Source organism: Hemibagrus wyckioides, linkage group LG08, assembly GCF_019097595.1.
Source record: "Hemibagrus wyckioides isolate EC202008001 linkage group LG08, SWU_Hwy_1.0, whole genome shotgun sequence".
In the NCBI taxonomy this organism is placed as follows: Eukaryota; Metazoa; Chordata; class Actinopteri; order Siluriformes; family Bagridae; genus Hemibagrus; species Hemibagrus wyckioides.
In genome coordinates, this window is record NC_080717.1 from 20,008,369 (window position 1) to 20,021,037 (window position 12,669).

Genomic DNA, 12,669 nt, shown 5'->3' on the forward strand with positions numbered 1-12,669 from the left:
AGGGATACAGCCTGACGTTGTTCGGCTCTAGCCTCTTTGACGCCAGGAGAGGAGCAAGCGGGGAAGGAGTGAAAAAAGGGAAAAAAAATATCCTGCTTCATGTTGGTTGGTGAAAACAGAGGAAAGGTCGAGGGACGTTGTGATTTTAATCCAAGGTATGCTTTTTTCCCCTCTCATAATTCATCAACAAGCCTAGAGGTTTAACGTGATTTTATTTTTTTAACCAAGTTAGATAATTCTGGTGTTTTCCACAGGGTGTGGGGTGAATTGCAAAAAAGTTTTCCTTGGATGGCTTTGCTAATTTTTTTTTTTGTTGCTAGCTATCATAACGTATAGCTGAGAGTCAAGACAAACCATTTAAAGTGAAAGAAAATGTTACGGAACTTGTTTTATTTGGTATAATATATGTGTTTTAAACACTTTGACAACGTGTAAGTGATTTCTGAAGTACTTAGATAATCGAACTGAGCGCTTACCGGGTTAGTTAGCTAACTAGCAATAACTTTTTTTTCTTCTTTTTTTTTTTTTGAAGACAACGAAATCTGCTAGTTAGCTTAGCGCTATAGCATTGTCGCTACTCGGAGTTGATTTACGAATAAACTTATGTTCAGAGCTGGCACACAAACGTGAAGGATGTCGGCTTTATTTTAATAATTTAAATAGCGAGTGCTGTGGCGCGGTGTAGAGGGAAATCCAGCGGCTCGGCGGCAGCTAACACACCAGTTGAAGACAGTTAGCTGCAGCTGCGTGTCGTGGCGTGTCTCCTTGTTGGCCGCTACGGGTTTTGATGGACAGCTTTAACTCCTTAAATGTAGGGATTAGTGTATTGTGAGCTTATTTTGCTGTGAGTAAACAAACAAAAACTTAACTCCTTTATGTAAAAATCATTCAGTTTAATCGCGAGCCGCCTGTGACCAGCTCTGGTTTTTCAATTAAAGCACCGGAGTGATGGTTTGATTTTCGTTTCTACGATATCGTCCTTGGTTAAAAAATGTATTTTGTTTGGAGTTTAATCAAATTTAATTAGTTAAATATCAGTAATAGGCTATTGTGCTTGATCCAGTCGTTACCTTTAAAAAAAAAAAAAAGTCATTATTATTATTGTTTTCGATCTACAGCCTTTAATTATGCCGACAAAAAATGTAGATTTATTTATTGCTCTTCTGATGGCTTACTTGTGGTTGTGTTGTCATTGTGAACATTTTGACACTGATTTTAAACTCATTTCACACCTTCAAATCAATAAACACTGAAGTTGTTTAGTATCAAACCTAACAAATCTAATGGTGAATAAACACATTTCTGTGTCATGATTCATTGTAGGTCATGATGATCCATGAGAGTTAAAGAGGTTGACATCGCAGATGAGCTACAGTTGTTGGTGCTAAAGCTTTCTCTCTGTTAAATGTTTTATGTAGCGTAGCGCAGTGGTTGATCACCTTTATTTTGCTCACGTTATACGGTGGTGCATGGGACAATCTTTACCTAGAAGGTAATTTTTATTATATCAGAGTGCAATATCTGCAGCTGTTTATAGGGCTCAATACCCTTTAAAGTCCCTTGCAATTTAAGATGATGTGATTTTGTCACTGAATTGAGCAGAGCTGTGTACAGGTTCACATTGAATCTGATCTTTTATAAACGAAGATTAATGCCCTCGAGCTATTTTCTAGCGAGCAACAGCAGTATGATATAGTGAAGACCTTTGTGTGGTATGACTTAAGGCAGTTTGTGATGGATGAAGACTGGTTCCCACTTGATGCAGCAGAAAAGTGCCATGGCCACCTGCAGCCTGGAGTCTAGAGAACAAAACTGCCTGTGCTGTCTGGGTAAGAGAGATGGTGTATTCTCTCGTGTCAGTTACAGCCTGATATGTCAGTCTCATTCATATATGATGATTTGACATATACACAAAAGTTTTGTTACCTCTGCCTTTACATGCACATGAGTGTAATATGGAGTTGGTGCGCCCTTTGCAGCTATAACAGCTCCAACTCTTCTGGGAAGGCTTTCCATAAGGTTTAGGAGTGTGTTTATGGGAATTTTTGACCATTCCTCTAGAAGCACATTCGTGAGGTCAGGCACTGATGTTGGATGAGAAGGCCTGGCTTGCAGTCTCCGTTTTAATTCATCCCAAAGATGTTCTATCAGGTTGAGGTCAGGACTCTGTGAAGTTCCTCCACACCAAATCGCTCATCCTTGTCTTTATGGACCTTGCTTTGTGCACTGGTGTGCAGTCATGTTGGAACAGGAAGGGACCATCCCCAAACTGTTCCCACAAAGTTGGAAGCATGAAATTGTCCAAAATGTCTTGGTATGCTGAAGCCTTAAGAGTTCCTTTCACTGGAACTAAGGGGCCAAGCCTTACCCCTGAAAAACAACACCTGAATTCATTGATTTGGAGGGGTGTCCCAAAACGTTTGGCAATGTATTGTATATGCAGATGAGGGCATATATTACACACACATCTGTGGATGTGTTCTGCTTCCTTGCAATGAGGCATGTTTTACAAAAATAGATGAATAAATAAAAAAAATTCGAGATCTGTCATTGTAGATGAGTTCTGCAGTAGTAAGAAAGTTTCTCCTGATCAAATGTTTTCGGTAATTTCACATCCTAAATAGGAACACGGTGCAATACATCTATTTATTATGTATTATACAGTTGTGCTTGGCACAATCTTTGCTTTCTTATCTTGAAATTTGCATCTGTATGATCAGTTACTTGCTTGACAATGACACAACAGCCTGTCTGTCCTGTAGGGTTACAGAAAATCTTAATCCGTTTGGTTATGTGCTGTTCTTGTGGTCATTTTGTCACTGAATCAAAATCAACTGAACAGTTAGCTGCATATGTACAGTTTTATGCAGATAGTATTGGTATTTGAATATTAGGCTTTGAAATGTTTGCACTTATATAAAATAAATAATAAACAGAAGCATTTTAACGAGCAATTTAATATTGTAATATAAGTGACCAGTCTTCTAAAAATATCTATTTTGCATTCTCTTTGGATTTGTATCACAAACTCTATAGTATGGATATCAAAATACATATGTAAAGTCTTCAGACAAGAATATAGGGGAGTATTAAGGTACTCAAGCTGAATAACCTCTTATGGAAGTCTCTGTTTCTCTTTCAGTCAAAACAGTTGTAGGACTGTAATCACTGTGGAAAAAACAAAAAGGCATGGCCCCCATTTGTGTAGATGATGCAAGTCTCTAAGGACAGCGGTGCTTTATAGTGTCAAGAGCATTAAAACCCAGCCCAGTTAAATCAACTACACCTCAGTCTTCACTAGACATGACATCTCTTTATATAAAAAGAAATATTTATCTTTTTTTTTTTTTTCTTTTTTTTTATTCAGACATTCACTTTAGGGCGAAGGCTGACTACTCAGTAACAGTTTGCACAGTACATGTTTCTGCTTAGAGCATGGCTGGATATTTTTTGCACAGGCCATGCCCAGCCTAAGTAGTCAGCTCTCTTCATTTTTAAATAATGATGGTGCTTCGGAGTGTTCAGCTGCACGCTTTATTTTTCTTACCTCATTAAGGTTTTAGTAAAGCCTACACAAGCGGATGAGGTTTAGCAGGATGGGGGATCGTCCATGAAGACTGGGAAAATCAATAGAGGTAAATGCCTTCGATTAGTGTGCATTTAGAAGATGCAACAGCAAATGGCGTGGTTCTTGTAGCCTGAAATAAGGGTGGCTTGTAGACTTGTTTTTATGAACCATATGGAACAGTGTTTTGATAGGTTTAGTATTTGCAGTAAACAATCACATAAATTTAAAGCTAGGAGTAAGAGGAAAGGAACCGCACAGAAATATGTTTGACATTCAGTATATTTGACTGTTTAATCTTTCTTTCTTTTCTTCTTTTCTTTTTGTGTGTGATCAGAAAGCATATGACAGTTTACACTGGAGATTAATCATTGTACACTACCTGTATTATCAGAGCATGGCACTCTGCACTTTAGAGACTATGGAGCTCGAGTTATTGTAGGTTTAAGAACATCAGAAGAGGTGTTAAACTACCTTTCCTGAATTGTAAGAGTTATGTCAGTGTAATTCATTTTGTTTCATAGAGTGGAAGTGTGTAGTATGCAGTTTCTTCCCCTCCCTAATTTGGTCCCCTGCCAATTTTCACCCATATGGCAGTTCTCCCCAGGAAAAAAAAACAAAACAAATCACCCTTTAAACTAGTACACTTGCTTAGTTGAATGCAGCTTAACACATGTTCCCTCCAAAATGCGTGAAGGCAGCCAAATGCATATTTTCGAGCTCCTGCTCAATCCTCATCACAGGGCTGCATAACACCCTTGAAGGAACATGCTATCTGCCGGCTTCTGCATCGTCACAGACGCCTACAATTCACTGGTGTCTCTGTAATTGACAGGGAGGGGAGAGCATGCCATCCCGCCTGCTGTAGACTCCTGTCCATGGATGGCTTTGGCCTTGTTGGCACTTGAGCTAGCATTCTCCTGATGGCTGGGGAAAACTGTTCTTGCTCGTCTCAACACCTGATTTTTTTTATGTTTTTGTGCTACCCCTGCAGTGGTTTACGTGGGACAGCTTGGGGATCAGTCACAGGCAACAAACCTGTTTCACCCAGTGTGCACAGCATAGATGTTTACTGATAACTACTGGCTAATATTGAAACTGTTGCTTGTGGAGTGTCCATATGATTGTTACTGCTTAAGTGTTCTCGCAGATTCTCTGAATAGTAACAGTTTGTTCTGATGCGTTGGGGCTGATGCTTGGCAGCATAAGAGGAGGTTAGGGGGAAGGGATGTGGCTATAGGAAGTGGCTCACACCGGCCCGATATCCTTTTTGTCCTAACTCTACTCTCGACGTTTCCAGCAGCTGTGCTCTGTCTGTCCTGCTGACTCGCTTGGAGAGCTCCCTGGGTGGGGCACGGGCAGCCTGTTGCTTACAAATGCAACACAATGGCGCTCTGTTACACACTGCACCACAGTACATGGCAAATGGGTACTTCCCAGGCCACACTTTTGAAAAAGGATTGGATTTTTATTTATTTATTTAATTTTTTTTATTCTTTCAGTATATATTCTACAATGACTAACAACCACAAATGCCAGTTTTCAGGATCTTTGAATCAATTCTTAGTGATGTTTCCTTTTCCACCTTTTTTCTTTCAAGACAGATGGCTTTGCATGTGGCAAACATTCTAGCTCGTTATTGAATATTTGTGTCCTTGGCCTTATATTACAGCCTGCTTGCAGGATAAAATAATTGACTGTGTTAAATATTAATGCATCATATATGAAATTTATGGTTGTTGCTTTAGTAGTTTATAAGCAGTGGTGATATGTGTGTGTTCATTATTTGGGGATCTGAAGGTGGCTGAATATTCTGTTTGTCATTTATAATTTTCTGTAACCAATGCTAATGGAGAGGAGACTGCATTTGTAATGAAGTGACTTTGAAAGGTCTGGGAATATATTGTAGTGCAGCTGTCTTGTGTATATTGAGCAATGTTGTGTGTAGGTGTTTCATAATGCCAAGCTGGTGTGTATATAAGCTCTGATTTGTGGATTAAAAATCTAATCCATCTTTTTATTGTCTTTGCAGGTGCTGAACTGTAAATTTGCCCTTTCCTTGCGTCTATCCTGTTTTTAGCATGGATTAGAGCAGCTGCATTCTACTTGATTTGGAGTACACCACTGGTTTAACAGCAGCTCCAATTATTGGTTGTTTCCCCACATTAGTTCCCAAGTGGTTGTGACCTTCTTACACCAACACCCCCACCCCACCCCCTCCAGTGCAGGCCTTCCTGATCACCAGCAGCTGCGTCCTGCCTCCGTTTCCTGTCCTTGGCCGTGCAAGGCTAAAAGTCTTCAACTCTCTAAATACATCCCCACTGCAAACACACCCACACGAAAACAGGCATCCTCCTGGCCCGGCACAGCCCAACTAGCGGTCCAGCTCCCTCTTCCTGGTGCAGTGTGGCACGATGACCTCCATGTCCAGTCTGTTTTCGTTCACCAGCCCAGCAGTGAAGCGCCTGTTGGGCTGGAAGCAGGGAGATGAAGAGGAGAAGTGGGCTGAGAAGGCTGTGGATGCACTGGTGAAAAAGCTGAAGAAAAAGAAAGGTGCAATGGAGGACCTGGAGAAGGCCTTAAGTAGCCCTGGGCAGCCCAGCAAGTGTGTGACCATTCCTCGTTCACTGGATGGCCGTTTGCAGGTGTCCCACAGGAAGGGACTCCCACACGTTATCTACTGTCGTGTGTGGCGCTGGCCTGACCTTCAGTCACACCACGAGCTCAAGCCTCTGGAAGTGTGTGAATACCCATTTGGCTCCAAACAGAAGGAAGTTTGCATCAACCCTTATCATTACAAGCGGGTAGAAAGTCCTGGTAAGCTATTGCGTATTCACATGCTTAAAGAAAGTAGATAAAATGTATGTCAGAATGTATGTAATGATTTACCAGTTCTCAAGGCTGTTGAAGCTGTCAGATTCCTTTAGGTTCCTGAAATACTCCTGATCCATGTAACACGTGTTGTTCTGCTCTGAAAAAACTGTGTATAGAGAGTATTGAGTATTTCAGGGACAAATATCACGTGCCATGCAGGAGAGAAAAACACATTTATGTTAAAGCTAAAAAAATTTGATCTGTGTAGCCACAGCCAAATAATTACTTTATATATAAAATGTTTGACCTTTTCTGTGCAGTGCTTCCACCTGTGTTGGTGCCTAGACACAGCGAGTTCAACCCCCAGCACAGCCTTTTGGTGCAGTTTCGCAACCTGAGCCACAATGAGCCACACATGCCTGTGAATGCCACCTATCCTGAGTCTTTCCAGCAGCACAGCGGTGGGAGCTCCTTCTCCATATCTCCAAATTCACCGTATCCACCTTCTCCTGCCAGCAGTGGCACATACCCTAACTCTCCTGCCAGCTCGGGTCCATCCAGCCCTTTCCAGCTTCCAGGTATTTCAAAAGACCCACAATTGTTTTTATTGTGTGATTCTTAACTATACTTGTTTTGTTCTACAGAATTAAGATTTTTAAATACAAAATTGGTGGAGTTTAAAAAAAAAGTCAAAATACAGCAGTGAAATCCTCCAGCTTTTTAGGAGGTTGGGTTCAAATATGGACTATATTAGCCATGGTACAGTTCCCCTGGACCATAGAGGGTTAAGGTTCTTCCTCAAGGGCCTTTCAGTAGCCCTGAAGCTGAACTAGTCCGGCAGCCCACTGAGCAACCACTGCTCCTTTAACATAGAAACTATATCAGTAGAATTCAGAACTTTGTGTTTCATGAACAAATGAAATGCCCGCTAAGCAGAGACACAAAGCTCAATGAGATAAATGTGGTGCACATGCTTGTCTTCCATTCTGGCTCTGAGGGATTTGCTGATGCTTGCATCCACACACAGGTTGTGTGCGCTCAGGCATACAGGATGTGAATTTTTTTACGAGGCTCATAGAGGGGGACTAAAGCTGCTTTTTCTACAGCTGAATTGTGTTTTTATAATTAACTGTTGAAGTATAATGCTTCCTGTGATATTTACTGGCAATTTCTGATGATGCTGGGATGTGATGAGAGATTGTACCGGCCATAGTGCCAAACAAGTGGTGAGTTTAATTTATATTGTTACACCATTTTCAGATATATAAAATTTACACTAGATAAAGACCCTGTGGACTTTCAGAGGACTTGATCTTCATATTTTGCAATACTTACTTTTGATGCATGAAGTACATTAAGCTGCAGTCTCCACTCCTGTTAGAGTTGTTGCCCTGTGAGTTTGGCTTCTCTGGCTGTGATGTTGAGGCAGATTTATTTGCTGTCTATGTAGCTGCCTCTATAGTTCTGGATACTTATGCTACATTTAAAGCCAAGCTTCAACTTCCCTGCTTACAACCAGTAAAAAAAAAAAGACCAAAACGTGCTTAACTTGAAATTTCATTGCGTTAGCTTCCCTGTTAACAGAGTGACGTTTATTCAGCTTGGCCACTAACATTATGACTTCTAAATTAATTTATAGCAGTACTTAATTCTGAACAGTAAATATAAAGACAGTACTTGATCAAATCTACAACACTGACCATACTACTCCTTGTTTAAAAAAGAAAAGCAGCATTTCATATTTATTTCTTTTATTCCTGCTCTGGGCAATACAATATAATTTGGTCATGCATTTCGTGCTTTGTAGCATCCTTGTAATTTGATGCATCATCTTTGCTGCTGTAGCACAATTTCCCGCAGGAATCAATAGACTACTCTATCATCAATCTAACAATTTTCTCATGTTGTTTTGAATACATCACTGGTGATTGATGAGGGGTAATGTGACATGCTGACTGGCAGCCGATTTAGTGAAACTGCAACCAAACAGCTAACACAATTCTGGTAGTGTAAAAATTTGGCTTAAAATCTTTGTGTGACTGCTGCTACAACAGTTTTTAAATCTACCAGTCGGTTGGTGGTCATATGCTTAGACAGAACACATCAGACAGCTACAAACACTGCTGTGGAAATTGCAAAATGTAAATAAAATGTATGTGATTTAATAGAAAAGCAGTTTGTTGAATTGCAGCAGCAGAATAAGTGTCTCTGTAATGTCTCATCAGTTATATCAAGACAGAACAAATAGAGGGGGGGGGCCTTGTGACATGGAAAAAAATAGAGGATGAATTACAGCTTTCCAGTGTCTAGCTAGCTAAAGTGTGTGATGTGTCGCTGCACACCCAGCATGGCAACATGGTAGTTTTCTTTGTTTAATCTAAAGTGAAGAATGTGTTATCACATAGTCTCATGAAATTCTTATTGGGAACATTTTATATACTATGACAGTAATTTTTTTTTATTAATTACTGTCCCCCCCCTTGTCCTTCTTTAGTTGAGTGCTCTGGAATGGAACTAGATATCCTTGTGGAAAGTGTGATGGCTCATGGGTTGGTTTTAAATGGGCATTTCATGTCAGGGACTTGTGAAATCAGACACTAAAAGCTGTCCATAAGATGTGGGAGGGAGTGGGGTTTCACTGCAGATCCATTGAAACATTGATTCAAAGGTTTTGACTCTACACTTCTAACAGCTCTCCATGTGGTGTCTTCTTTTTCCCAGCTGACACCCCTCCCCCTGCCTACATGCCTCCAGAGGAGTCAATGGGACAGGATGGCTCTAATCCCATGGATACTGGCAGCAGCATGGTGCCAAGAGGAGGTAAGGATGCCAAAGTGAAACAGATAAACATGTGCACGAAATCTGTATTGTACTACAAAAGTATTCTACTACGAACAAAATCAGTTCACACTGCAAAATCACCTAAAATCATTGGATTATATGGTCATTTTATTTGAAGTAATGCAGTATGTCTTTTAATTCTCTGACAGATGTGCAGCCTGTAGAGTATGAAGAGCCAAGTCACTGGTGCTCTATTGTGTACTATGAGCTGAATAACCGTGTTGGTGAGGCTTACCATGCCTCTTCAACTAGCGTGTTGGTGGATGGTTTCACTGATCCATCCAACAACAAAAATCGCTTTTGCCTGGGCCTTCTGTCCAATGTCAACCGCAACTCAACAATTGAGAACACCCGCCGCCATATTGGAAAAGGTAGGCAGAAAGTAATGGTTTGTGTGTGTATGTATGTCCAGTATTGGTTTTTTTTCTGGCTAAAAATTTGTTTCCTGTCAAATCACAGGTGTTCACTTGTATTATGTTGGAGGAGAGGTGTATGCTGAGTGTTTGAGTGACACCAGCATTTTCGTGCAAAGCAGGAATTGCAACTACCACCACAGCTTCCACCCTACCACCGTCTGCAAGATCCCAAGTGGCTGCAGCCTCAAGATCTTCAACAATCAGGAGTTTGCTCAGCTGCTCGCCCAGTCGGTCAATCACGGCTTCGAGGCTGTATATGAGCTCACAAAGATGTGCACTATTCGCATGAGTTTTGTGAAGGTATTATTTTTGTTTATGGAGTGCATGCTGACGTGTTCAGTAGATGGTTGTTTTTTTTAAGCACTTTTTTATATTTTGAACAGAAATTTGATATTGTCCTTCTTCTCCTCAGGGTTGGGGAGCTGAATATCACCGACAGGATGTGACCAGCACCCCCTGCTGGATAGAAGTGCATCTGCATGGTCCTCTTCAGTGGCTGGACAAAGTACTAACACAAATGGGTTCACCAGTGAACCCCATCTCCTCAGTTTCCTAATGATGGGCCCTTCATGGGCTGAGAGGATGTTTTTAATTTTTTTTTTTCTCCAGTTTCAAAAGAAATGGAGGTCTTAAGGGCTGAACTGTTTACACTATCTGCAAAAGGGTCATGAAACTCTAAAGCAGTGAGAACGATGAGGAAAAAACTGAGGCACATCTAGCAGAGGAAAATTCTAGGCAGTGGCATACAATGGACTAACTACTGCTTTAGCAGTTGCCTTTGTGTCTGTTTTAAAATGATGCTTGTATGTGTGATTTTTCTCTACCTGTAGGTAACCTTGTAGTTGAATGAATCTTAAACAATTTCACATATCTTTACTTCATCTTACACCAGTCAAAATGGCAATCTTTTGATTCTTTAAGAATCTTTGTACTTTCTGTTGTCTAATCCCAGTTACTCTCAAGTAAGACATAGTCTCTCTTTTGTTTACTATTAGACTCTGCTCACTATGGTTTGTTTCCTTTTTTTATTGCTTTCATTGCCTTAAGGCAAATCAAAAAGTTACTGCTTTTAAATAAAGTCTATTTGATGAAATTCAGGTGCATTCTTTTAGCTGATATGTTGTTGGCAAGGTGTTTAACCAGGAAGCATTTACTTTTCACTTTTTACCTACATGGATAACTAGGGTTAAGTAGCACTATTTTTGTTCTACTTTAACTATTGTATTCATGAATTTCAACCTGGGTTCAGATTAAAGCAGCCATGAAATAAAGTTGTGATTCTCCTGTGTGCTTATTTAATGAATTCAAGACTCTTGCCCTGGAGGACCGTGTGATCTGCCATTTGGTGCCCTCCACTGGTTATCATAAGGTTGTGGTTAAAAAAAAAAAAAAGAAGTAAAGCTTTTGGTTCCATACCCAGCATCGGTTAGCCTGGAAATACTGAAAACTGAGAGCCTTGCTGTTGGATCTGCATATTAAGCTTTGTTTTTTTTTGTTTTGTTTTTTTTAAAAATGCCAATGTTTGAAAGAATTTATTTTATATATTTTATTTTATGTGTGTGTATGTGTATACACTATATTGCCAAAAGTATTCGCTCACCCATCCAAATAATCAGAATCAGGTGTTCCAATCACTTCCATGGCCACAGGTGTATAAAATCAAGCACCTAGGCATGCAGACTGTTTTTACAAACATTTGTGAAAGACCGGGTCGCTCTCAGGAGCTCAGTGAATTCCAGCGTGGAACTGTGATAGGATGCCACCTGTGTGCCACTTCCAGTCGTGAAATTTCCTCGCTCCTAAATATTCCACAGTCAACTGTCAGCTGTATTATAAGAACGTGGAAGTGTTTGGGAACGACAGCAACTCAGCCACGAAGTGGTAGGCCACGTAAACTGACGGAGCGGGGTCAGCGGATGCTGAGGCGCATAGTGCGAAGAGGTTGCCAACTTTCTGCAGAGTCAATCGCTACAGACCTCCAAACTTCATGTGGCCTTCAGATTAGCTCAAGAACAGTGCGCAGAGAGCTTCATGGAATGGGTTTCCATGGCCGAGCAGCTGCATCCAAGCCATACATCACCAAGTGCAATGCAAAGCGTCGGATGCAGTGGTGTAAAGCACGCCGCCACTGGACTCTAGAGCAGTGGAGACGCGTTCTCTGGAGTGACGAATCGCGCTTCTCCATCTGGCAATCTGATGGACGAGTCTGGGTTTGGTGGTTGCCAGGAGAACGGTACTTGTCTGACTGCATTGTGCCAATTGTAAAGTTTGGTGGAGGGGGGATTATGGTGTGGGGTTGTTTTTCAGGAGCTGGGATTGGCCCCTTAGTTCCAGTGAAAGGAACTCTGAATGCTTCAGCATACCAAGACATTTTGGACAATTCCATGCTCCCAACTTTGTGGGAACAGTTTGGAGCTGGCCCCTTCCTCTTCCAACATGACTGTGCACCAGTGCACAAAGCAAGGTCCATAAAGACATGGATGACAGAGTCTGGTGTGGATGAACTTGACTGGCCTGCACAGAGTCCTGACCTCAACCCGATAGAACACCTTTGGGATGAATTAGAGCGGAGACTGAGAGCCAGGCCTTCTCGTCCAACATCAGTGTGTGACCTCACAAATGCGCTTCTGGAAGAATGGTCAAAAATTCCCATAAACACACTCCTAAACCTTGTGGACAGCCTTCCCAGAAGAGTTGAAGCTGTTATAGCTGCAAAGGGCGGACCGACGTCATATTGAACCCTATGGATTAGGAATGGGATGTCACTTAAGTTCATATGTGAGTCAAGGCAGGTGAGTGAATACTTTTGGCAATATAGTGTGTATATATATATATATATATATATATATATATATATATATATATATATATATATATAATATAATTTTTTTTTTTTAATTGTAAACCGACTGAAGTTTTGGGTGCATGTGATTTAACACTTTTTAAAAATATATCTCTAATGATATCTCTATCTACTTTAACTTTTATTTATATATATATATATATATATATATATATATACACACACACATA

General features: G+C 40.7%; 1 protein-coding gene across 2 annotated transcripts; it reads left to right on the top strand.

Moving 5' to 3' along the window:
- smad5 (SMAD family member 5) lies at positions 1-10,284 on the top strand. 2 transcript variants are annotated; one of them, XM_058397658.1, is made up of 7 exons: positions 1-155; positions 5,598-6,382; positions 6,700-6,957; positions 9,101-9,199; positions 9,370-9,591; positions 9,680-9,936; positions 10,049-10,284. In XM_058397658.1, exons 2-7 carry the CDS (start codon positions 5,980-5,982, stop codon positions 10,190-10,192), a joined length of 1,383 nt encoding a protein of 460 aa, XP_058253641.1. In that variant the 5' UTR covers positions 1-155; positions 5,598-5,979; the 3' UTR covers positions 10,193-10,284. The 2 variants fall into 2 exon arrangements, with proteins under 2 accessions (XP_058253641.1, XP_058253642.1); XM_058397659.1 differs by lacking the exon at positions 1-155 and adding an exon at positions 3,612-3,635.
- Positions 10,285-12,669: the final 2,385 nt, after the last annotated feature.